Below are 27,969 nucleotides of genomic sequence, written 5' to 3'. Positions count from 1 at the left end.
TAATTACCATATATGAGAAAGTATATACAATGCTGGTTCACTATATGAATTTAATACACATTAATCAATTCTGGTCTGTGATTTATGAAGGTAGAAACACTGTTAAATGTTACTGTTTATTATAAATGGGAGGAAATCATGAAACTATTAAGCTAATGAAAATGATGCACATGAAGTGAAGATTCAGTTTTTATAAAGATATGCTTATCTTGAAAAATTTACCAGTTCCTATGCGTCTAGCAGATGCATATTTAGGGGAATTGATCGATTAACTTTTTTCTAGTTGCTATATTCAATGTATCCCTGAAATGTCACTGGCTATTTTATTATCTGTATTTATGGAATTTCCACTTACATGCACTCATAAAATGTATGTTTATTTATTCTCTATAATGTTAAAGGTTATAATTAACCATGTGATACTTAAATAGATAAAACATATTTAAAAAAATTAAGTTGTCACCATCTGAAGCATCTGAAATAGCTGGACTTGGGTAGTTTACAAATACTGGGTTCAGACACCCCTAATATGTATACAGTCTATGCAAACAGAACATTCAAACTACGAATGGCAAGCAGCAAGGAAATTGTGGGAGTGCTTCCTTGGGGTGTGGGGGTACTTCATTCTAAGTAAGTGTGCATTTGGGCAGGTACCATCTACGTGTAGAGGTCTGCCAGAGTGGTTGCTAAACAATTAGGAGCGCAAGTCCATTATAAAAGTAGCACTTAACTCGGAGTGCACAATGAAAGTAAGTACAGCAAAAGCTGTGTAGGCAAAAGACATACAAGTAGTCGTACCAAAAATTAAAGAATCGAAGTTCGCAAAACAGACACTTAAAACTAACCTTACTGTTCAATTCCTCTGTGCTAGAATATGGCATACCTCATTACCAAGCGATATAATGGATGACTAATGGCAGAATCCAAGGGGTAATGAACATTGTGATCTATCACCCAAGAATTCTTTTTACAAAAACCATTATAATGTTCTGAAATATATATGTTCAGAGGCTAAACAGAGCACCAAGGCTAGATTAATGAGAGCGTATATCGTATTGAAAAAACGTTGCAGGACCATACATCATTAATTACATAGAAATCATAATGTGACAGACCCATTATTGTCCTCTTTGACCAGCTTTTCGTTTTGTGTGTGGAGACGGATACATAACATATATAGTACCTCTCTAGCCCCTACTAGAACAATTGTTATCACTATCTAAGCTGGTGTCTCATTAATATTGTTCACATCCTTCCCCCTCACCTCACACTTATTCAGGTACATACATATACCTTTCCATAGATCTTTGGAAAAACTCACTGCCGGTATCGAATTACAGTATATGGCCTTCTGTTTATTACAGAATATCAAATCCACCAATCATTTATTATGCCTGAGGTTAGGACTTCTTCCCCAATTTATGGCGACCCAGCATCTTGCTACAGCAGTTGCTTTTCTTAGAAATATTAATGTCCTTCCTTTTACGAAAAATTGGCCATGTAGCCTTGCTCCAGGAGGCAGCAGAATTTCCAATCGAACAATCTTTGCTATTGGGTCTCGCACCTACCCCCAGAACTTCAGTATATGTAGGCAATGCCAGGCAAAATGAATAAAGTCTGCTTCGAAAGCGCCATATCTGGCACATATATCCTTCATGTGTGGCCTATGTGAGTGCAGTCTGTACAGTGTGTAAATGTGCCCGATGTAAACATTTTATAATTAATTCATTTATAGTGATAATTCTGGGTCGCATGTTGACTGCCATTCCTCATCACTCAACTGTATACCACAAGCTTTCTTTCCACCTATCTCTTGCTGGTGACTCTGGACTGACTTTAACTGCATTGCCTATCCCTACATTTTAGAGACTAGGGGCATGATTCACAGAGTGTTTTGCAATGGGATTGCATCATTAAAAAAAACACTTCTGTGAATCATGCCTTAAATGTGTAGTCGTGGGGGAATTGGGTGATTCTGATGTAAAGCTGGGAAGTGTTTCTAGGGTGTAAATTGGAAACCGAAATGTACAAATATTATTAAATTATCCACCACTTCCTTGTCTCTCATTTGATCCAGCAATATACCACCGTCATAACTGACCACATTTACAAATTCCTAATCTCTGAATGTGTTGTTTAACTCTTCAAAAGGTATCATATGGACGCTTCCACCGAGTACACCATTGACGGACCTGTGTGCTTATACCATTCTAAACAAGGCTTCCCCAGTGGTACACAGTGTATGTCTCTTTCCTTGATTCAAATGAAAGATATTAGGTATGCACCTTCTTTCTCCATCTGTATCTAGTCTGATCATTATACCACCATATTGCGAAGCACGTTTAAGGAACCATATAGCCATATAGTATTGCCATATCTGGCACTGCCAGTCTGCCCTTCTCAAACAGTCTGCATGTCCAAATCAATCATTGGGCTTTTGCCACTCCATATAATCCTCCCCATCAATTCTTTTAACCTCCTTAAAATATCAGACCGGGAGAGTTATTGGCACATTTTGAAACACGTTTATCAACTTTTGAATGAGAATTATTTTAAGAAGCAAAATTCGACCAATCATGTATTTGGGCAATGTGATCCACCTTTCTGCCTTTTTTTTCAAATACTTCCAGGTTTTTGATGTACTTTTTTTCCGGCATTGACTGCATTTGTGGATACTGTGATTCCTAGGTACCATACACTTATTGGGCTCCGTTTTGATTGGTGTAAATTAGTAATTTCCGGTAATTGCCGGTATGATCGGAGAAGTGAGCATATAATTTAGTGCAGGTGATTTTCGGGTTTCTCTGGTCTTTGACTAAGGTTTTAGTCTTAATTGCTCTTTTGCATTTCTCAACCTCCATTTCTAATTCTTTCCTAAGTTTCTCCTTAGCTCTAATATAAGCTTTGAATTTTGAGATTAGTTACCCCAAATATCTGCTTTAAAGGAAGCCCAGATTGTGTTGAGGGACATCCCCTATGTAATGCTAATGTAAAAAAAGAGACAATCAGGGCAGAGATCTCCTGTCGGATAATGCAGCCCCTCAGTGGGAAGTCTTTCATTCTCCAAGTTGGTTTAGGGGCTGGGTTCAAACTGTCAATTCGTTAAGTTGCCTCAGCAGGAGAATTATCTGAGAGAGCTCTGATTCCTATTCCGTTTTCAGAGATCAAAGGAACCAAGGATGAGGACACCAAGATAATGACCTCTGTGGATGTTGAGAAAAGAGCAATCCTTTTCTCATGTTCGAATCTTCAGATGTCTACCACATTCATATCTCTCATGAGGCTTAGTAGGGCTTGTGCGTTTTTTAAAGTGAGTAGAGATCAGTGTAGTGATTTATCATTTATGTTAGTCTCTTGTTGAAGTCTCTACCTTCTATTAGTTTTCCTCCCTTAAATGCTGCTATTGTCAGGATCAAGTTGAGAAAGAATTGACTTGTCTCTCATTTCAGGCGTAGATTATAACTATTGTGGTTAAGTGACCGAATAATAGGCCCTGCACTGTGAGATTTCATCCCACTGAGTCTCTAAGAATGGAATATTTAGAAATGGGTCAATCTCTAGCCAATGGAAGATCTCCTCCTGTCTCCACCAGTAGCCGAAAACTGAGATGGGAAGTGTCCCAATTATTGTTGCTGTTCGTCGGCCTTCAGTAAATGCAGTGCGATCTCTGTCCCCAAGTAAGTAAGTCGGGAAAGAACCGCTGCACATTTTGAGGGGTCTGGTTGGTCAAAGCGAAGCAGTTTGGATATCAGTCTATTTCATATCAGGGTGGCTGTCTGTCATATTTTTCTATTCTCATCTGCACTTCTTATATCTATGGCCCCTTAGCAGCGCTGACCCCCATCCGTTCTAACAAAAGTCAACAAAAAAGAAAAAAAGGGAACAAGATGGTTGAGCTTATGAATAATCGTGTTCATATTAGCTACGTGTGGTGAAGTCCATGGATAGAAATGTTCAGCGCAAGAAAAATCTTGTTTTTTATCATTTACATTTTATTAAAGCATAACATGAGACAGTACCATAGTCCACATTGCTGCATACAATCTCTGCAGCAAGGGCAAAATTCAGTAATTGTTATGCCTTCATCATTTAGACATCAAAGCAGTACCTTCATCCAGACATAACCAATTATTCCATAAAATTGAAAAAAGAGAAAAAGAAAAGGGGCAACAAAATATAAAGTACAAAGTAAATTCAAAATTAAGCAACTGGTACAGTGTGATGGCCATCTCCGACCAAACCAGGAGTGTGTGGCTTATATGAGTGAGAACAATGCCATCTCATGGGGTTTATGGTGTATTCCTGGGTGATCTTGTCGACTCGCATGTGATCAGGGGGCCCCATTCAATCGGGTACCGCGCCAACTCCCCTGTAAGCGATGCATCTATCTTGCACATAGCCGCAACAAACCATATTCTCGACCGCCACTCCTTTGTCGGGCACCGTCTCCGGAGGATTGCTCCGGAGAAACGCGTTCGTCTTGGAAGCAAGACGGCACGTAGAAACACAGGTTCAATCCCCGGGTCCATGCTTAGAAACCTCTGGGCATTAAGCACGTTATAAATAACTACTTATAATTACTGTGGAGGACTTCTTCCCTTTTACCAACCTTGACGGCACCAAGAAGTGGGTTATCTGCTTCGAAGGCCTGGTCCCGAACTTAGTGTCCCTGAGGATCTTCATCTCCCAACAATATCACTAGCGGATCAGCAACCAGATCTATCCCAGTTACTCTTAATACCTCTTTCCAGAATACTTGGACCATTGGACAAGTCCACCACAAGTGGAAAAAAGTGCCAGTGGCACCCAAGCCCCTCCAACACATATGGGAGTGTGTTTGGTTCATTTTATGCAGTTGCTCAGGGGTAACATACCAAGGGAGCAGTAGCTTGGATCCATTCTCCTTAAGCTGTACCGACTTGGAGTATTTCCCAGCCCTCGTCCAAATGTTGTACCAGGCCAGGTCATCTTTTGGTCCCCCATATCCTCTTTCTATTTGAGCATCTATGTGTGGGGGGGTCTAAACCTGCTAGAATTGAGAACCCTCTATAGAGGGGGAAACCTTGCCTGCTGGGGGTCCCTAAAAATAGGCCCTCAAATGTGACGTTTCCCTTTTTGCCTGATTCGCTACTTTTGTGCAGGCAACCCAGTGCCCGAGCTGAATATAGCCATACCTGTTGGCGTCATTCGCCAGAAAAGCTTGCGTGCACTGATCAAAAGATATGGGTTGTTCATTCTCAATCAGCTGACCCAGACGCAACAGCCCCCCTTCAATCCAGCGAGTGAATTTCCCTGCTTCGCAACCAGGTGGGAACTCCCAGCTATTCCATATACCCGTTAGAGGGGAAGGAAAAGTGTTGCATACTTATGGGTGGCTTTATCCCAATAGTCAAACTTAGTTCTAGTCAGCAGAAACCCACACCCCTCACGCTTTCTCACCAGGGGAGACCGCTAGCACCAACCATGCACGAGAGCCCCTATATTCATCCAGTGTTTAGGATTAAGTGTAGCTGCACAACTTTCCAACAGTGGAGCGAGCTGGGCAGCAAATAGATAGCTTTCAATGTCCAGAACCGTTAAGTCTCTCTTTTAATTCGCTATCATTAACGTGTGCCTGGCCACCCTGCAAACCTTTCTCGCCCAGATAAATCGAAAGATATGGGACTGGAGTTCTTTAAGTATCGCCCTTGGGATCCAGATCGGCAACGCCTGAAAGATGTTTATGATATGGGGCAGCAAGGTGATTTTAACTGCTGTCATCCTTCCTAGCCAGTAGATTTCAGACTTTCCCCCACCTCGCCAAATCCTGCTTACAAGAAGCAATGAGCACCAGAGTATTGGCTGCATACAATTGATTATACTGGGGGCGTAAAATGGATACCCAAGTACTTTAGGACACCCGACATCCATGAAAATTTAAAAGTAATCATCCCTCATGATTCAGAGATGTTGAGTATGGTGGACTTTGTATAATTCATTTTGAACCCCGAAACCATTCCAACAAGGACACAATATGGGTTAATGCGTCTCCGGTCTTACTCATATAAAAAAGATCATCAGCATATAATGCCACCTAATGTTGGTATCCGACGATATCCACCCCACGAATGTCGGCCGTCGAGCGAACCAAACGTTCCAAGGGCTCCCTGGAGAGGGTGAATAATAAAGGATAGCGGGCAGCCCTGATGAGTACCCCTTCACAATTCCACCAGTTCTGACAGGTCACCATTCAGTTTGATCTGGGTCTATGGAAGCAAGGAATTGGACCTTACCCTTTTAAGAAACAGCGGTCCAAATCCGAACCCTTGCAAAACCTTGGACAAGTAAGCCCAGTCCACCCAATCAAATGCTTTCTCTGCAATGATTGAGAGGGCCACCAGTTCCTTCTGACATTGCTGCGCCCAAGTGATGACATCAGTTATCCGTCGAATGTTGTCATGAGTCCGACGTCCCGGGATAAATCCAGTCTAATCCCCACCGCTATACCTGGGAAAACATTGGACAGTCGAGCTGTTACAATTTTTGTGTAAATGCGAGAATCATAATTAAGCACAGCAATCGGCCTATAGGAAGAACTTTGAGTCAGATCTTTGCCTGACTTACCCAACAAAGTTAATGTTGATTCCCCCATGGTGGGTGCAATGGTCCCGGCCTCTGTAAAGGAATTGAAAAGAGTTGCTAATTGGAGACCCAATACAGTGAAGAACTTTTTATAGAGTTTTTACCAGAGGCCTTATGGATAGGGAGTGACCGAATAGCCTGGGAAACCTTCTCAACCTTGGTAGGGTTGTCCAAGACATGTTTAGTGTCCTCTGAGATGTGGGGGAGATGGGCCTCCTGAATAAGGGCATCATGTTGAGTCCCACGAAGGGTCTCAGCCAGTGCTCCAGATAAGATTTTGAGGCAGGAGTATTTTACTCCCTACTTTTATACTGTGAGAGTAAATGTGATTTCAAGAGTACAAATTTGTTTTCTCCTTGCAAGAATAAAATGTATGCGACATCCAGCCGATGTGTGCAAAAACTGTATGGAAATCATTACCATGCAGCAGCTTTCTGCATTGTGACAGAATACACCTTTCATTATTTCTCTAACGTCTGGCCATTTGATCTCTCCCATATATATTTAAATGTTGAAAACACAAAAACCTAGCCAATTACATAGTAAAGCAAACATGAATTGTATTGTGTGTTTTGAGGTTCGATATCAGAATTGTCTTTTGAGGTTTAATGAAAGTCCTCATTTCCTGGAACTATTACTACCTAATGGTATGACACTTTTATGATATGATAGTGCAGAGAGATAAGGACTCCATGCTAAATTCTAAACCTGATTTCATGATCAAATTCTTATTTATATACCTCTTTTGGCAAAGCGCTGTACATAGAACACGTTTATCACAATTATCACCAAACCGAACTTGGTACTCCTTTATCAAACTCAAAAGGATGAAAGGCTGAGTTGGCCTTGCCAGTATTCAAACCTGCAATGTACAGATCACACACAGATTGCAGCAATGAGCGCTCAACTGGCTGAGCTATCTTATTAGCTAACATCAGAGGTCGGTAAACTGAGTGCCTGAATGTTGGATGAACCATGCATGAAGCAATACATAGTTACCTATCTGGATTGTCACAGGGACATGTTTTGCTGAATTTCTATTTCAATTACAAATCTAACTTTCATTTGGTTTTGAACAGCGCTTGCACTTCCTGGAGAGTCAGGTTTTGGATGTTTTAAATGTAGTCGAGAGTCTATAACACCTGTGATTGGTTTAATGACAATCACCCACCCATGAGCAAAGACTGTTGCCACTGGCCATGTATAGTAATGTACCCATTAACTGCAAGGTTGAATGGATGCATACTCATTTTGCACACTGTTTACAATTGTGCAATACTGGTTTGCTTTCACTTGGAAAAAAAACTTTTGTTATAAAAGATTAATTCGCAATTTCAACTTAATTTTCCATCTTATTAATTATACAATCCTAAAATGCTTTGAAAATAAATATGTACAGTGCTTCTGTTTGCTCGATGAGCATGTACACACAACACAGCAGAAGCTGAATGAAAATAAACCATTCCTTTTTTGTGCGGTTTCTTTTTTGAAAGGCTTCAGAGAAAAAAATCTGTTTCAGAGGCTTTTTTCCATGGCTTGCAAATACATGCATGTAGATAAAAAATCAAAAGAAGCGTTCTGGATTCCGTCAAGTGACCTGACCTTTGCACTGCCCTCTGCTCTAAACCTGTGTGTAAATGTAATCAGGAAAATACTATAAAGCTGTCGTATTTTACAGGATTTTCAGATGTAAAAAAGCCTGGTACGACCTTTATCTGGGGCCTAGTGTCGGCGGTAAATGGTGTAATGTACCACTGTGAAAGGATGTGCCTTTTCATGTGAGGTAGCAGCTGCATCTCGTAGGCACCCGATGGTGTTGCTGTACCTTTGGGCTCTGAGCTTAAATGCCAAAAGACGTGTAGCCTTATTGGAGGTACTAAAAATAGAAGTGTCTGGTGTGCAGCAACGTATGCAAAATGTCATCCGCCAATAGCGCCTTTAGTTGTGCCCTCACAACTTGCAGCAGTCTATAAGTCCTTCTAGCACCATCCCTTTTATATTGGGCCTCCTATTCCTGCACCCTCTCTTCGGCTTGACTATGTTGGGCCTCTAAAACCCTTCTACGCGCTGAAGCTAGACTGATCCATTCTCCCCTTAGTGTAGGTTTAAAAGCATCCCATACTGTAGCTAATGGGACTTCCCACTGGAATTCTCCTAAAAATAACGAGTGATCCTCTCAGCAATTGGCGGTATAAAAATCTGCATCCACTAAAATAGAATCATTCAGCTTCCACAAAGTGGCCGTCTGGGTGCCTAACCTGAAGGTGTCCAACCGCAATGTAACGGGAGAATGATCCGCAACCAAAGCCAGTTCAATATTCACAGAGGAAATTCCTGGGAGGGCTGAGAAACCAACAGATAATCAATCCTGGAATAACTACGGTGAACATGTGAGAAATCGCAGTTAAGGGGGTAAGGATGGTGCCAAACATCTATTCTATTGGGTTCAGGTCTACCATGGCTTTCTTAAAGGAAATTTCTTTCGCAGCTTCCGACCCAGTGACGGGGCCTGATCTATCCAACACAACATTAAAATCCCCTCCAACCACCAACTCACCCCGCTGAAAGTGGGCAATCTGAGGTTACAGTGGTATAGAAACTATTTTGCTGCTGATTTGGACCATAGATAGAAACCAGGGTCAAATCCCTATAGGCAATCCGTATGTGAATCCATAGATAGCAGCCCTGGATGTCATGAAGAACATTACATTTTTCAAAACGAAGACTCTCCACCCCTGTCTTCTTGTAGGGGGGAGGCAAAAAACTGGTGGGGGAACGACCTGGAACGTAATTGTGGCCAATCATGCTTTAACAAATGAGTCTCTTGGAGCAGAGCTATATGGGCTTTCAACTCCAATTTAGAAAGCACGCTTTTCCTTTTCTTTGGAATATTCAGCCTTTGTACATTTGATGAGACTTTTCTTATATCAGACATCACAAGACTTCAACCCAGCGCTACTATTCCCTAGAATCCAGTCAAACCCAGAGTGACCCCAGCACCTAACGCCCATTCAAACCTTTTTTTTTCGTAAGCACTCATTCGCCCCATTCACCACCACCATAATATTGCACAAAAAGTACCACAAAGACCAAGAAAAAATAGACCATGAAAAAGAAAGCAAAATAAAAAAGGAAGAACAACAACCCCGTCCGGGGCAACCAACAGGTCAAAAATAGCTGCAATCGGGCACATGCTTCCAGTGCCCACAAAACTGTTTATAAATTAAAACAAAACTGCCTTATCGAACCACATCAACCCCCACATACAGAGAACCAGAACCATCAAATAACAGCCTCTTAACCAGGCATAATATATTGGACACAGCCTCACAGAGGCCCCTGATCCACCCATCAAGTGGGACCCTCCAAGTTCCCACTTCTTTCTCTTTTGTCCATGGTAAGGGTGCCTGCGATCCCTCCTCCTGATCTTCCTAGAACGCTCTTTGGACCAGTTCTTCACCAGAGCTTCCTGACCTGTTTCCTCAGGAAGGTCTATGCCCTCTTCTGGGATCTTCAGAACCTCAACCGCTGCTCGTAGGGTGGTAAATTAGTGCTGAGTGCCCTCCACCTTAAAAAGGATGCAAAAAGAATACTCCCACCAGTATCGAATGCTTCAACTTGCCAAAAGTTGGGTCAGTGGTTGCATTGACCTGTGTTTCTGAATGATCCTTTGTGCCAGGTCCTGAAACAACTGCAAAGAGTCACCCCTAAACATAATCCCCCCCGCTGTGCTCTAGCCTTCTGAAATATGAGCTCCTTGCTTTTGAAGAAATTAACTCTTGTTAACACATCCGAGAGAAGGTTTTGGTGCTGTTGGAAGTTCGAGTAGAGTCTGGGTCCCGTCAAGCGTGAGATGTACCTCTGTCTCGCCTAGTATTTCCTGGAACAAATCACAAAAATAGGCTTCCAGTTATGGGTCAGAGATCTCTCTCACAATCCCCCGGATACGAATAATGTTCCTTCATGAGCGGTTTGTCGTGGGAGGAGATCCTATGAGCTTCCAGGGCCGCCACTTTCTGTTCCTGTTGATCATATGTATTCTCATGGTCACACAAAACAGTCTCTAATTCTCCCAGCAGAGATTCCGTCTGTTGGACATTCTGCACAAGCTCTTGAAAGAGCCCTTCAGTTCCTACAAAATGGTAGCCATTTAATTTTGAATGGTTTGAAGCAGGCGCGTCATTTCGCCCTTGTTTGCAGGTTGTGCGTACAACTCGGAAGTTGGGGCACGTTCAGAATTCACAGGGCCAGACGGTACAGATTTCGATTGTTGCAACATGTCCTTGATAGAAGTCGCCGACTTGTCCTATGCTTTGCTGGACTCCATATTGGAATCAGCCTCTCTCACTGCGGTATATACACTGGGAATACAGACGAAGAGATGACTGCTGCAGCTGATGATGGGGAGCGCTAGATTAGACTGACGCCAGGACACAAGCACCCCGACTCCTCTGACCACAGCCCATCAGACTCCAGACTGAATTTGCACTATGTGAAGGTGTCCCAGCTATGGGCAGCCCCAGATCCAGGCGTGAAATGCCCCCGTGAGCCTCTGCTATGCAGTAGTTACCGTTGCATGGCACTCCCATGACTCTGCACAGCCCACAACTCACTGTGATCAAACTAATGCAGCTGCCAGAAGATAATAGGCCCCAATCAACCAGAGCTCCCCCCTGCACACCGTCTGCCAAGATAATTAGGACTATAGTATGTTATGAAGCAACCATGGTGGGGATCTACCGTTTGCATGAAAGGCTACTGACGACCCCAGGGGAACTGAAAGAGGCGTGGGAGCAATTATTAATGCCTGGAAATAGAGTTTAGGAATTTGCACAGGTTGTCAATGGAAGCCCTGCTTGGGCAGCAGTGAACAGCGCTCTGGTACATACGTCTTCACAATGTTAGCATCCCTCATGAGCGTGGTTCCCACAATTGCTTAATCCCTCACCCGTTTGCAGTCACAGACTGCCACGAGGGGCGAATTGAATCACAGCCTATGGGTGGCCAGCGGTATTGATCTCCCTTCGGCACACAAAGTTCCCTCTGAAGAGAAGTGTATGAGGGCCTATGGATCGGCAACTCCATGTACCTTGTCTGCTGTCCTAGAAAACACTGGGGCCCCAGAGGAGCACTCGCATTGTGGCTGAAGACGATTGAGATGTACGGCAGCCCCGCTAAGGTCAGACAGACGTCTACAGCTGTATTGCGCTGGGAGCTGACACAACGCATCCTCTGGCAACCATTTTGCCTCTCGGAGTGCGGAGGCCTTGTGGATTAGGTATCCGCTGCTCAATGTGGGTTCCCAGGGGCCTGCGGTCCTTCAAAATACCATCTGGCTGCTCCCCCGTAATTCCAACACACCTCTTGCAAAACTCTTAATCCCTGTAGTGGGATGGCTGGCTCCATCACTGATTTCCAGGCGTCCGGGGTGTGGAGCTCACTTGGCTAAGCTGCCATTAGTCAGCCACCAGGCCACGCTCCCTGAAAAATATTGGTTTTATTATCGTATAACTTTTCTTTTGGCAGTCTGACATAAAGACGATAATTTAGTTTGAGAATTAACCAAGTCTATTAAAGAAAACCCCTTACAATTCTCTAGTGCATGGAGGTATATATTATGCAGACACTTTTTATCAGTTATTTGCATAGGTTAATTGATGCAAAGGTATTACACACGATCTTATTGATGTCCAGCATTTTCGGCCCCTTTTTTTAGTTAAGACCAAGGAACATTTCACTCTAACGAGATTCATCAGGGAAATATTGACCCATAAAATGCAACCATAATGTTTGTTGGTTTTAACTATTAATCTCAGTCTCTAAAAAAATAGAGAAGCTAGAGATGATTTTCGATTTACCCACCATTTCTGGGTCATTTTTTCTTCCCATACATTTCACCAGTGATTGCTACTTCAGCTATGACCTTAAACATTGGCTTTTCAAATTCTAGTTCTGAGATGCGTATGCTGTCTTATTCCAGAGATTCCTCCAAGACCCCTTCTTCCATAGCATGTTCTGGTATTGCCATCTGGATTTTTACCAAGGCCCTGATTATGGTTGTAAATGGCGAACCTTCTGAAGCCCAAGAGGCATCTGCAGATCAGATGTACTCTCACCTTATAGATTCATACACTAGAATGGCATCCTCTGGAGTTCACTCTACAAGTGTGTCTGTTGAGGCTGTTAAATGATTTCCTTCCATGCAGAAACCTGAAGGCTTACCAGTGCTTACCCTAGTCTGGTTTTGTCCTGAGGTCCCCTTGTACTACATCTTTGTCCACTATTCAAAGCCAAAGAAAATTCTGTTGCATCACAGTCCAGCACTGGCCATTTGGCCTCACCATCACTTGGAAGACACACCTCCGTCCACTAACCTTGGAAGGCACAAAAAGCAAAAGGCCCATGACGTGGCTAAAGACCAGCAATACTTTGAAGGGCCTTAGTATAAAACACAGAAATGGTGTTTCTGCTAAACCTAAAGGTAATCGGGATGGTCCCCACTATGCTGATGTAAAGGCAGATTGCCATGAAAAATAAGGAGGCTTGACTGCAGTCTCCAGATCTTCTAGCCCATTTCTTCCCTCCTAGTAGCTTTGGTACTAGACCAGAGAGATGTGGCAGAACTCAGATGTTAGCCTTATGTTCAGATTAGCGTACCTCAGTGTTTTTGGGTGGCACCATCATCAATCATTTCAAACAGGTATGATAAGGTCAGTAGGCTGAGCTTGTCAAGAGGGGTTGGAGACACTTCTCAGCCTGGGGTGGTACCACTACCAGAGTAGAAGCCCAGGGCCATTCCCATCCTCGCCTACCCCAGAGGTGGGAGGTGTCGGCTTTGAGGGCCCCAGTCCCTATCCCTTCTTGTAGCGACAGTTTCATTACAAATAGTGCCACTGCCAGTCATCCCATAGCTATCTCGCAGGATGCTGGCCAGTCTTTCGTTATTTTTTCTAGAAGGCTACGTGTCCTAGCAGCCCAAGTACCACATGGATATTTGGGCTAGACAGAATAAGCTGATGCTCTCTGTGTAGTCCGGGTGGATTTTGATCGCTCCAGTATTGCGAACAGTGAGTGTTCCACGTACAGAGTGATGGAGCACCCCATGACAATTGTTGAGCTCTCCTCAATTGCAAAGGTGGCAGCCTTTAAGGCTTGGTGGCAGTTTAGTGGAGATGAATGGATGGGTGCTCCGCAGGGCCTGGTACTCTCACGCTCTGTGCCCCGCAAATTCCTAAATGTGATGCTAGATAGTTGCAACAATTGCAGGAAGAGGCGGAAAATGAACAAGGCTCGTGCGGAGCTAGCCTGGTGAGCTGGTGGCGGGGCACCTCTGTGTGAACTCGGGATGGGAGCGCTGCAGCTCTCAGCGTGTCTTTTCCGGACCTAATGATAAAATGGTATCTGGCCCGAACACAAAATGGAGTCACAGGGGAAGGGGCAATACGGGTACGATTCACCTATTTCTATGCGCTATTGGGCCTTTTTATGTTCCCTAAAGGTGGGGGCTATGCCCCCTTAGTCTTTGTGTTGAGTATGTCTTCTGCGAATTGGGGGGGGGGGATAGGACTATTTCCTTCCCGACACCCTTCTCCCCCGAAATGTTAAACCAGCTCCTTATAATGACGCTTGATTTTGCAATCTGAAACCTTACTTGAAAAGATTGCTAGAATGTGTTTTACTGGTCATGTATGGCCTTGATAGATGCTGCAGTAGAGAATGGTAAAAAGAGGAACATGTGTAGAATAGATGGCACATCAATACATTTCCAATGGATATTAGGGCAGGTGTGAAGAGCCATCTGAAAACCGTGCCTCTTTTCAAACATGCCATGTGTGTCATTTTCATTATTAGCCCGACAAATCATTGTACCAAATACTTTAAAAACCATTTATAATTGATTAGAATCCCTTCTCCAAGTGCATGTAGTGTGGTATGTGTGATTACTTTATTTAATTTCTGGATCCCCTCACAGGGCGGAACAAGAGAATGAATTTAACTGGACGGCCATACAGACATATGGGAGTCCTTGGAACATCTAAACTCTATGACATCCGGAGAAACATCTTTGCTTTTACTCCTCAGGTAAGAGACTAAGTTGTACTGTGTCACTGAAGAGATGAAGATAGTTGCGGCAAGCAAACAGAAAATGTAATAATATAATATCTGGGAAAGCTCCTCAATAACTATTCTCATAGTCCATTGCGCCTAATTGATAAACGAAAGAGTGGACATGTGAGAGGCAATTTGCTGAAGAGAAGAACCTCAAATCCTTATTCTATTTGAAAGTTTTAAGGGATATTTAAACTTATAATATACAGCCCATCTATCGAATTAACACCCAAAACCAGAAATATGTTTTATTTATCCTTTGGTTTTGAAGAAAACTTGTTTCATGAATCCCTTAGTAATGGCAAGAGCCCACACTCCTAATAATCTAGTTAATATGACGCAGAGGGTCGTAAACATGCATAAAAGTCTTATGAATTGATTTTCATCAAGCATTGCAAGATGGTAGAATTTACAGGTCAGTGATGAAGTTTTGAAATTTGTGATCGTTCAATTTTTTATCTAGCAATGCTTAAGCAAAAAGCAAAGAAACAAATAGGCTCTCATTCCCTTGAATACATTTTGCACCCAGGTTGGCTGTCGCAACCTATTGGTTTGCTCTGAAGGCTGACTGTTTCTATTAGTACAGGATTGCATACCTATTTTTTTATTTGTATTTCTTTTGGTTTATTGCAAACCTTTCAGTGTGATTGCCAGTAGCATTTGCTGTCTCTCTCTCTCCCTTCATTTGTTTTTTGTATTCCCTTCAGTGGTACCCGTTTCCTGTTTTCCTTTGTTACCCATCCACCATGCCATGCAAAACTCACCTTGAAATTAAAAAAAGCAATCTTTCTTGTGTTAAAGAGCCAATGGCAGGCTGGTGATTTTTCTTTTTTAAACTCTCTGCGGACTGGTCAATTTCTTTTTAATTTGGGCAGCATGCAAGATTTCCTCAAATTAAGATTTTTGGGTTGTGGGGCATGGAGTTTGCAATAGTTTCTGTCGGTGCCCTTTCCCACTGCACTAATTTTGGCCTATATTGCTACTCAACGCACACAAGAAGCTCTTATTGAAAATATTTGCACTGAGTCTACATGGTTGTATCGTTCAACCTATTGATATTAGGCAGGTTGGCTATATTAGAGGGCATCATGCTCAGGTACTCTACTTAATATGGTCCACCTCCATGAAAACCGCATCCCCACCCTGTGCAGCGAGGTTGGCATTGACATGCCTATGCTGTTTGTGGTGCCTGGTGTTTGCTCTTCCTACACATGAATGGTGATCGCTGGTTTATTTTGGAACTGCTCTCCATCCCGAGGGAATCGCACTACGGTTGCTCGCTTTCCTCACCCCTTTTGAACTTTGCCCTGGAGCCCTTGGCCATCGTGATTCGTGTACATAGATTTGCAGTATTAAGATTACAAATCTAAAATGTTGAATACGGATGATCTCCTTTTTCTGCCCTCCTCTCCTGAAACATCTGTAAAAGATATGTTTGAACTGCTGAATGCCGCCTTCAGCAACACTTCTTATTTCAAGGTTAATTTAAATACAACTGAGGTTTTCCCAATCTCTCTTGTCATGTATTGTTTCCAAATCTTAATGTCAAACGGGCAGACCTGGGCTTCTCCCACATTGGCAGCAAGGTATCAAGAGATTACAAGACAATTCTACATCAAAGTTCAATGTCGGTTATGAACGAATGTACTCTACGCTATAAGAGATGGAATAGGCTGTACTTTCACTCTGGTGGTTAAAATCCCTATAATTAAGATGACTCCTTCCGAGGTTGCTATCTTTTTTAACGGGGTACCATTCCTCCTCTCACTAAGGTTACTTAGCCAATTGAGAATGTTTTTAAGACTTTTTGTGGGATGGGAAAGAAAAAGAAATGGTCCCAGTCAAGGTCCATTTTAAATGTTTTTACGAGGGTGTTTGGATTCCCTCATATGGAAAGATTATAACAGTGCTTTTCTTTCGCTACCTTCATGCTTGCTGAGGATGATGGCCATGACTATGGGTTGGATGTGCATTGAGACGATCAAGGTCTCTTTGACCAACCAGAGTTTGTTCTTTTTATTTCTGAATACAGTCTTTTTAATTTAGGTTTCAACAAAATGCCCCGTTTATAATTTGACCATCTTACTATATTTCATCATTAGTACAATACAAACTGTGATTTTTTAATAAACGCTTAATCCATCCTCACAAACTTCTCACTAACCTCCCCCGCCACAACCTGTGACAAACAATAGCTTCAGAGTGGCTTTCGCTCTCAAATGATACCTAATGATTAGGGTGCCTTACAGGTATATGTGACTATCCTTCAGATAGCGTCACTTCTCTCCTGGGGAGCCCCTTTCCATGATGCTAAGGAGGTGAGGTTGCTAACAAATGGTCCCCCTAGGGTTGGTACCCCGGCTGGTTATCTGGCAGTCCGCCATAAAGAGCAGCACAACGCAGCATGCTTTGATGCGGTAAGCGCTCTTCCTGATTGCAGGTACCTGCGGTCGATAGCTAATAGCCCCTCCTAGCAGGGGAGGTGCAGCTTATTGGCGTATATTGCTTTTTCCCAGTCTTGAGTCTCTCTGGCTGATAATATGGCCACTAAGAAGAAGGTGGGTGGCAAGTCACTTGCAGGTCTGGCGGATGTGGGCTTAGTGGCATCCTCTCCCCTGACCAACAGAGATTGTCTCTCTGTGGTTTTGACACTCAGCTCCTGCAGAAGACTGAGACTGATGGGCAGCCTGAAAAGCAGCCATTTTGGCTCAGAGGTGGACAAAGTTGTGCATCCTGCCTCTCCTCGCAAATGCTTAACTCAGGAATTGGGTAGCCCATTATTGAAGACTGGTCTTACAGGACCTGTAGTCCAGGATAATATACAACGTTTCAGTATTATTGACTCTACAGTGCCAGTCCCGTCCCCAGCTGTTTGCTCTTTACTGGATTGGTCTGAGAAATTTGCAGGGTGGAACCTGGCCCTCTCAATTCTAACACCCCCTCCTCTACAAGGGGGGATTGGGCCAAAGGTATCTCAGGCTGAGCATACTGATAACTTTCTTATGTTCATATGGCAAGTATTGCTAAAGAGCTACTTCTTTGCAATAGCCCCTTTGACCTCGGTTTATTGGAAAATTCATTAAACGAATGGGCGTCAGACTCATGTCCCCATAGAGTGGATGCTGCATCACAGACAGATGGGCCTTATAACTAAGCAGACCGGTTACAGGTACATAACGCCTGTCAAGTTAATATTCAGTGGGTGATGATGGACAAAACTCTACAAACCGTCTCTGGCAGTGAGGAGCCTTTGGTGATTACTGGGCCAACATTGACAAGCAATGAGAGGGATCATACTCCTAATGCAGATCTTAAAGATGTAATACATGAAGTACTATACCCCCTCTGGTAATTGACCTGAAATCTGGCCCCAGAGGGGTTACTAACCTTACAGCGGAGAAGGCTAAATTTAAGATGTTTCGCTCACGGAATTTACAACTAAAGTCACAGATGCCAAAAATGAATGACACTGATACCCATGATTTTATTATGGACCAGAGAAATTTCATTATTACTAATGTTTGGAAAACTGAAGATAAAGAGACTAGGGAAGCACTGAGGACCAAGATTCTTGCATGGCTACGTCAGAGAACAGTACCTGGGCTGTTCAGACTGTCCGATTTAAAAATCCTTCGTAGGATAGACTTGAGCGGCTGATACTCGTAACCAAATAGTGACTGTGTTCTGGTTGGTTGTGGGTTCAGCACTTTACCTGCTTTCCTAAGAAGATGAAAATATCTCCCCAGAGGGTACTCAAATTGCAACTTGATTCTATTAGATTTACTGCTTTAGGGAGCATTCCCTTGGACTTTTTTCTCCATCCTTAAACTGCCGTTATCGGATCCCTGTTTATTTATCTTTTATGATAGTTTTTCAGAGACCCTGGTTGATCATTTCTTTGTTAAATGTTACCTTGTTTGTATTAATGTAGTTTGTACTGTATGTGCCCTAAAGCCCCCGGGATAATGGTTGGGCAATATAAATGCAATAAAGTAAAGTACAGTAACGTGCAGGAGGATCTCATGGAGACACGGCCCCTTTGACCTCCAAACCTGCAGGCTAATGTTAAAACCTGAATCTTCTACACATAAACTCGCATCCAAAACCATGTAATCAAACCACCCTGATGTCATAGGTACATGGTTGAAGAAGAACTTGAGAATGCTACAATCAAGCAGGATGTTCGATGCGGCCGTCCTCACTAAACTGAACAGCAAGGAAGGACGATACTGTGGTGAAGACGACTGTAGGGGAAAGTCTTGTTGGCCCACAGTACGTCAGCTCAGAGAGTTGGAGAACTATCAGAGAGAAAACTGGAGAAGAGACCTGAACTAGACGCAGAAGACAAAACGGTAAAATGGAAGTCGGTGGACCAATTTAGAGAATAAACAATCGGTTAAATACCAGCTCTGTCTGGGAATCCAAAATGTAACATTGTGAGGCTGCAATGAGGTAGTTTGAGAAAAGGAGAAAGAGAAACCAAGAGACGTGAGGAAAGCGTCTTACATTCCAGCCAGAGGCCATCACAGAGAAAGAGTAGAACCTGTGTGTGGTGGTTGCGTGACCTGTATTGGGTGTACCGTGCAGTCCAACAACAATGCAGTAACCGCCAAGCAAAGCTTATCGTGGAGCCGCATAGGCAAACGAGCATAAGGTGGATCAGACAGTGGCGTGACCTGTGATGGGTAGATGGGGTGGTCGAAAACCTGCGCTCGAACCACCAGCAACAAGTGGCCCAACTTGAGAACAATATTGGAGTAGCAAAAGAAGTGAACCTGTGGTGCTGAAAGGAACTTAAGATACAATCCCGTAACCCAGGTAACCCCGCTCTGTGTCAAACCTGAGAGGGACTGGGAAGCTTCAAAAGGCATTCATAAAAAGTAAAGGCCTTTCCGGGAGAAATCTCTGTTGCAGAAGCGCTCAATTCAAAGCATCGAGTATCTTGGAGGTGTAGGTAAGTTGTTCCTCAAGGGACACTTCAACCCACACCAGTAAAGCAGGATAACCTGACAGTGAATAATCCCGATGAAGTGGATAAAGGACCCAGCTGAAGCAGAGACCAGCATTCTTTGGAAGCCCCCTGATACAAACCGGGGGGAGGGTGGCAAGTGTCTTTCCGAAGCTGTGAAGGGACATGCCCTTCAAGAAGACTTCTGACTTTACCGTACTGAACCTCAGTAGAATAACCAACAACCCCTGGAGATTAGTACCTGGGGAATTTCCTGTCTTTGTCTTTTATCAACAGATCAACCAAGAATCATCAAATCCCCATGCCGTGGTTTTCCCTCGTAAATCAAGGATATTTCTTGCCTAACAAAAGAGGGGAAATATCTATACGTTTTTGTTGAAAACTACTAGGAACATTCGAGAACCTGCTAGTAGAAGGAAGTTCTTCTCCTGGCCCCACGCGGATCCTGTGGAACTGTTTGTTATGAAAAGCTTGGACGTTTAACTTTAAGATCTGATCACGAACAGGGATAGCGGAGGAGCTATTCGACTGGGATGGTGTCTTTTTTTGTTTTAAAAATATTTTGTATCGTTCTATATAACAGTAAAAAAAAAACACCCATCCAGACCAGCGGGGTTGTGACAGTACATAATATAATAGTGCAACATATTACAGATCATTACATGTCTCGGGTTCGATTGATTTTACAGAAGAGACCTCTTGCCTCAAAATCAAATTGTTTCTGTAAGGATCCCATATATCTCTGGGTTACCACTTGAGTGTACTCTGAGGTGATATTCGCTTCCATTTCAAAATAATACTTTATATCGTTCAACCATGTGGTCCGCAATGGAGTAGACCCTTTTCCCCACTTCATTGAAATTCACCTTTTTGCAGGACTAACAGTAACCCTGCAAGGCGTCTCGCATGTCCCGGAAAATCCTTTGTGTAACCCAAAATCGCTACCAGTGGTGAAGGTTCCACTTGTTCTGTGGTGATGTCCCCCAATGTCTGAAAAACCTCCACCCAGAACCTCATAATCAATGGGCGTTGCCATGCAAGATGTAAAAAGGAGGTCTGAGCCTGAGAGCATCTCCTACATTCATCAGAGCTATTCAGAAAAAAATCTGCTACGGGCAGGCAGCGTATAATAAGTTTGGTGTAGGTACTTTAAGTGTATCAGCTTAAACGGAATGTTAAGAGCAACATATCTTGTCTGTTCACAACAATATTGCCAGATGTCTTCAGGTATGGAAATACCCAGTGTTTCTTCCCATTTCATGTGTGCTTCCCCAGACTATCTTTCTTCTATAATTTCCGCATACAAATTGGAAACCAGTTTCCTAGTTCCCTCTGCCGTTATGATGGTGTGGAGCAGTGGTGTAGTATCAGACGACTTGGGGAAGGTCGTGTTTTAGTCAAAAATAAATCTAATGGACGAGGTTCCTCCTAATCTCTTAAACTCCTCCAGTGGTATGAATAGTCCATGAAAGAACATGTCCCGAATCTTGTCAGTCCGATCCTGTGCATGCAATTTATGTAGGCCTTATCCTTAGTGAGTGGAACCTCTGGTATATGTGTAATGGGGAGGAGGGGAAGAGTGTAGAACCCAACTCCCACTTTCCGTCGTAGCCTTTGACACGCCCTACATGTGTATTGCACAATGTTGTTCATTCCTGCTGAGCGGGGAGGATTTGTGAGCACTACTGCCCGCAATAGTGACCGCGCAGCCAGAGCCCTTTAAATGCCTGTCTGGAATGGGAGAGCACCAATATGATCGATAATAAACCAAGACAGCTAGATAATACGATTCGAAGTCAGGGAGTGCAAACCCCCCTCTGTCTAGTTTGGCAATCAATTTCTCCCATCTCACAGAGGGATGCTTACCTGCCCATATAAACTTCGAGATCACACACTTTAGTTATTTACAGAAGGATCTCTGAACCACTAGTGGGATATTAAGTGATATAAAAATCTCAGTAGTAGTACCATTTTAATCAATTAAATCCTGCCATATAGGGAATGAGGACGCCCCATTCATCGGTCAGTTACGTTCCTTGCTTGTTCCAGGGCTTTAGTATAGTTTTCCCTGCAGAGAACATCAACCTATCGGGCCAGCTCTATTCCCAAGTATTGAGTGCTCGTCATGTGCCACTAAAATACCAGCCCATCCGGGAAAGCCACTCCTTGCTCAGTGTGTGGGAACAGGACAGATTTGTTGGGGTTGATTTTAAGGCCCGAGAGGTTCCCAAATGCCAGTACTAATGCCACCACTGGTCTCAGGTTCTCAACGGGGTCTCTAATATATGAAGCCATATCATCAGCGTACAGCGATATGACCAGTTTATGAGAATATAGTTGTATTCTCCTGTGAGTGTGCCTTTCTCGAATTAACTCAGCCAGTGGCTCGATAGCCAAGGCAAAAAGATGGGGAGACAAAGGGCATCCACTTCTCGTGCCTGTGCCCGGAGGGATACGTTCTGATAATTACCCATTAGCCCTAAGGCGTGCAATAGGTAAGGTGTAAAGTATTTATACCAATGATATAAACCCTTCACCCACACCCATCTGACAAAACACTGTGAAAGGAAACAGCCACTCTACAGAGTCAAAGGCCTTTTCTGCATATAACAAGGCGCCACTGCCTGGTCCTGCTGATCCACCGCCGACAGTAGACAAAACATTTGCTGAAGCCCATACAATGTCGACCTTCCTGGTATAAACCCTGCTTGGTCAGCTTTCACGCATTTCATTATTAATGGTGCTAATCTAGAGGTCATTATCTTAGGCTAGGATTTTATTGTCCATATTAAAGAGCGAGTTTGGCTTTTAGGCTGAACACTCTGAGGGGTCTTTCCTGGATTCCGTTACCACCACCTCTTTCATAGTCTCCGGGAGGGTTCCCTCTTAAAGGGCACATTGGTATACCTTCAGGAGATGCACGGCTAGGATTGCTGAGGATGCTTTATACACAGTTTAACCCATCCGTTCCAGGTGCCTTCCCTGAGGGAAGAACCTTAATTGCTGGTGCACTTCCTGCAGTGTAATAGGACTGCTGAGCCATTATCTCTCCTCTTGGCTGAACCAGTATAATGCTACCTGGTCCATATATATGAATGGGCTGTGACGCTTCCCTCTGTGAGGAATATAACAGAGTATACAATTCCCTCAGGGCATACATAATCACCTCATCTGTGCATTTCAACTGCCTGCACAGACATGTAACCTTTTTGTGCAGCCTTCTGTAATTCCTCATGTATTCGAGCCTGCTTGATCGGATCTTGAATACTCCTAGTGTCAGCGCAACAAGATCACCCAGTTTCCTTTTTCTGTCTTCCAGTTCTTTCCTAATTGTTTTTAGAACTCCACACTCCATTGCTATGCATTCTCTCTTTATAACACATTTAAAGGCTTGCGATAGCATCAACTGCGAGTCAACTGTGCCCTCATTTTCTTTAAAGAAAATTAGATACATTCTTGAATAGATGCTCGAAAGACTGAGTCAGACTTTCCTCCTTGAAAACCCAGTTGGAGTGGTTCAACTTCTTCCCTGGTATATCCATCCGGCCATTCACTGGAGCGTGGTTCAATAGAGTATGAGCAAGTATCTCACATTCCTCGACCCAACCCACCACTTTGGCTGATATTAAAACGTAGTCAATATGGGATGCAGAGCTATGGACCGCTGACTGGAATGTTATTTCCCCCCCCGTACCCCTTTGATGCCTCAATCTTCATATATAAATGAGTCCATATACTAAGCATAACTGATGCAGTTTTGTTAGTGGCTCTGGAAATTGATCTGTGTATACCACTTAATCCGTCTGACTCCGTGACCAACACTGCATTGAAATCCCCAGCCCATACTATCGTGTTGTCGGAGTGCTTATGCAAGTGTTGTTCTATCCATTCTTAAGTGTCGGTAGCTTCAGTGTTTGGGCAGTAATAGTTGACCAACGTCACAATACAATTATGGATGACCCCAGTCACCAACAAGGTTCTACCTATTGCATCACTAGCTCTCTTAAGAAGCCTGAAGTTTATGGATTTATGAATTAACATGCACACTCCCCTGGAGTACCTTGAATAGGAAGAATAGTAACGATGATATCCCCATAATTTTAGTAATTAATAGTTTTGACTCATTGCTAACAGTTAGATGAGTCTCTTGAAGGAACACTATGCCAATGTGATGTCTGGCCAGATATAATAAGACCCTTCTAGCTTTTGAAGGACAATTGAGACTATGTATGTTCCAGGTAGAGAATCACACCCTTTTAGCCATTGCCATTATCCATCCTTAATTGCATACCCTCTTTCTTCCTACCTGAGTCCAACGAACCTTCTATAGCATTCCCCGTTCCCCAACCTGCATCATGCAAAGGATCTGTGTGGTAGCTGTCACATGGGCTGCTGTGACTCCAACAATAAACTTTGAATGACCACATAACACAATCAGGCCCTCCTATTCTGACCCACCCCCACCAGCAACCTCAACTAGCCGGTATATTCCCCACCGCACCCATATCAATCAAGCACGTTCGCAAAGGAAGTCGCAAGAGTCCCAGCCAACCCTATTTTGGGTTTAGGATATCATCTAAACTGGGCTTACGATATCGCCCGCTCTCCTCCGATTACGTTTCATTTTTTATGTGGTAATATCGTGCATTGAGGCTCTGTGTATATGCTTTTTTATGGTGTGGTTTTATGCCACTCATGTAAGATCATGTTTCAAGTAACGGGCTCGCAACAGTACCTTGATGCCTCCAGGCTTGGGTGCATTACAAATGAAAAAATGAATAAATAAAATTCTCAATCAATTTGAACATTAACACCAGCCTTTAGCTTATCAGAGTAGCAGAAGCTGCGTCGCTGTGGGAGAAAACAAGTGGCAGTTCAATTGTCATTTGTGGCCTTGGTGAGCAGCACGCTCCCTTTCACTGGCCGTTGATGGGGATCCCCAAAGTAATGAGCCCAGAAAGTCTCCCGCTTCATCGGGCGTTTGGAAGAACGCCTTCCCATTGTGATCTAGCCGTAGCTTTGCTGGGAAAATCATGGCATATTTTATTGCTTTGTCCATGAGAACCATTTTTTGACCTCCAGGTATGTTTTTCTGGATGCCTGTACTTTCTTAGAGAAATCAGGAAAAATGCATATCTGCTTCCCTTAGTAGTGAAGCAATCACATTTATTCCGAGCGCAGAAGTGCAACATTTCTGTCTCCTAATTAAGCACACGTGCAATTATTGGCCATGTCTGGGAACCAGTGATAGGTCTCTTCCCCTATATATGATGTGCACGCTCCACAACAAAGGCTGAGGAGAAGCCCTCCGCTCTGTGTCCCCTGGAGCATAGACTCAACCAGCAATTCCATTGATCCCGTCCAGATCTTCTGAGACCCCAATTATTCTTAGATTGTTCCGCCTTTACCTGGATTCCAGGTCCCGCTACCTCTTAACGCCATCCTGACCGTTGCCATTGCACTAGTTATTGCTGTGGTCCTGTATTCCACCATCAATATCCTTGTTTCAGCGTCATTGAGACAATCCCTATGTTTGTCCAGTCTGACCTTTATATGATCCACTTTGCATGTAAGTGAGTCTAGTTTTTATCCAGAGACTGTGTACCAGCTTGCAGTTGCATGAACATGGCTTTAATATCATTCATCGTACTGGTTGCCTCTTCAGGCTGTACAGCGTGGGTGTCTAGGGTATATATTGGTGATGTTTTCCCCTTTCTGCTGGAATGAAAAGCCTTGAAGGGGAGCTTCGTCTGGTGTTTGTCAGTTTTTCCCATGCTGGACCCTGATGGAGTAGATCCCAAGAAGGGCAACTCTGCTGATGTCCCAGTACCCACTCCGGTGTACCAACGGGTGAATGTCCCAGTATTTAAAAACTTTTTGCGCTGTGTGAACTGGGCCTTTTTCTCCCCTTTCAGGATTCTCAAACTTAGTTGGCTTTTCCCCGGTTCAATATTTGTGCATTCAGAGCTCTTTAACCCTGAGAGTCTGTCCTACTGTGTGTTTGGGAGAATTCTCTCTTTAGGCGGAATTTCCTAACCTAGTGAGTCCCCCAGCAGCTTTGCTGGATTTCTGGAGTTTATTTTCTCCTGCCAAGAGTGAGACTCTTTTTCTCCCACTCTAGGACATGATTTATGGTGTTCCTTTGACTGTTAATGTGTTTTATGGGCTATGGGGTCCTTTACTCCGTAGGGTCTCGTGTTTCTATTGTGTGTTACACAGCACCCTCCGTGCAGTAACACAGGGGTGCCATAGTGACCCCCCACCATAGACTCCATACCCTGGGACTGACTACTGTCTACCAGGGCATGTAAAGTGACCATTGGCTTTACTAGTCCCAAATTATTAACAGAAACCAGTACAAACCATCATATTGTGGACGTACTGGTCGGGGCAATTCGATTGCCCCGGGGTCTGTTAGTCGAGGGGGCACGTCTCCGTCCCCCCTGATCGAGTTTTGGCTGGTGGCAGTGGAAACTACTTTTTATATACGACCGCAAATATTTTTCTATGGGATTTTCCCATTGTTTGAGGCTACCAACTTTAATTATTTAATTTTCATAGCCTCGAACATACCGCCGGTTTATTTATTTAATATTAATTCGCCGGTTGGTATTTTTTGCCAGGACTCGATTCTAAAATGGCGTCTGTGTTCTCTTCTGTGACTCCAACCCAAGTCGAGCCCTTTGTTCCACTTTTTGGCGGGCTTCTCCACAGAAGCCTCCAAAAGTGGTGCCACTCTGTCTTGGTACCACAGGGGGTGTGGGAGGGGGTTTAGGCTCCCTGGACTGAGTTACCTTGGTAACTCAAGTCGCACTCTTGTGTGATTGGCACAAGTGGTGAGCTGGCCGGCTCACCACTTAGCATGTTTGATTGACAGCTAGGCTGAGTGAATGGGGGTATGCTGCATAAAAGCAGGGCTTTGGGGACTGGAACTTCAGAAGTCGCCACAGGACCTGAGAATCCGACGAGGGAGAAGCTGAGCTGACCTAACATGACGACACCACCGGTGGAGCCCTGCGGAACCGACTCACCACTTCCCGACGACAGAGAAGATCTCCCGACTGGAGAGGCTTCTTCCCCTGACTGGTGGGCACAACCAGTTGTACCTTCTTTCTTCGCACCTCAGACCGGTTTGTGGTCGAACTGCCCGTGCCAAGCACCCCGGCGGCCGGAAAGCCACTCACCACTGAACCGCGAATCAACGGACCGCTCCGTGTACCTGAGAAACTCTGCGGCTGGTTTCTTCCCTGGCAGTGCAACGGACTCCTGTCTTCCTCCACGACGAGATCCTCTCTTCCTCCGGACGAAGCACCGACTTGCATCCGCTGCCAGGAACAACTGCCCCCGCTGGAGTCTTCTCACCACTTTAAGGTACCGTGTCCGCCAGGCCTCCCTTTCTAAAGATTGCTACAAGGTAATAATAATCCCTTAACCTTCTGGACTGGGCTGGCCGCCTTGACCCTCTAACTGGTCCCTTTCTTTGATACAACTCCTTTTTGAACCTTTACAAAACTTTTGTGCACTTCAACCGTGTGACCTTGGACACATTTCGTTTTGATCCTCTGAAAGTGGATCCGGCCTCTTGAACTCTAACTTCACGGTTTTACTTTGCCTTCCTCTCTTGTTATGTTCTTGTAAAAGTGTTGGGATCTGTTTCAACTTGTTCTCTGCTTTTCTCTCCCCTTTTAAAACAAAATATTAGAGTGCCATCTACGTTAAGCGCTCACCGCTGTCTGAAAATAAGTGGGGCTTTACTTAAGACTTGTCTAATATTCTTTTAAGAGAGTGTATATCTTTTAGTGACCGTGTTTTTGAATTGCTTACTATTATTGCCTGTGTATTTTTCTAGATGTGGTTTTTAAATAAATAATGATATCTCTTTTACACCAAGCCCTGGTCAGTGTTTACTTGTTCTATTGTGTTCTCTTGACCTATTGCGAATACTCTGTATACTGCCTAACTCTTCTTGAGGGAAGTCTGACTGCTCAGCCACAGCTACCAAATGAATCTGTGTGGTACAGACTGCTACCAAGTGGGTTTACTGCCAAACACCTGTAGTCTAAAATCTTTTGCAGTGGTCCCAGAGGGAACTGCACAGGTTTCTGCCTAACACTGCGCAAACTTGATTGCTGTTCGCCATCTTGTCCGCCTGCTCTCGCCTGTGTCTTCACCTCTCTCCTCCCCTGCCTCCCCCCTTCCTCTCCTACCTACTCTATGGTGCTCTCTATCCCTCCTATCTTCTCTAATTGCTTCTCTATTGACTATCCTGC

At 43.8% G+C, this 27,969-nt stretch overlaps 1 protein-coding gene across 2 annotated transcripts in view; it reads left to right on the top strand.

Moving 5' to 3' along the window:
- Nucleotides 1-27,969, top strand: part of PHKA1 (phosphorylase kinase regulatory subunit alpha 1) — a 2,290,600-nt gene that overhangs the window by 1,104,889 nt on the left and 1,157,742 nt on the right. For both annotated transcript variants that reach the window (XM_069648650.1, XM_069648649.1), the window contains exon 15: nucleotides 14,594-14,703. In XM_069648650.1, the coding sequence (XP_069504751.1) occupies nucleotides 14,594-14,703 (110 nt within the window). The remainder of the gene's footprint in view (nucleotides 1-14,593; nucleotides 14,704-27,969) is intronic.

Source organism: Ambystoma mexicanum, chromosome 2q (genome assembly GCF_040938575.1).
Source record: "Ambystoma mexicanum isolate Mex_15411 chromosome 2q, UKY_AmexF1_1, whole genome shotgun sequence".
In the NCBI taxonomy this organism is placed as follows: Eukaryota; Metazoa; Chordata; class Amphibia; order Caudata; family Ambystomatidae; genus Ambystoma; species Ambystoma mexicanum.
The sequence above is the reverse complement of the archived record's forward strand: the minus strand, read 5'-3'. Positions and strand labels throughout refer to the sequence as shown.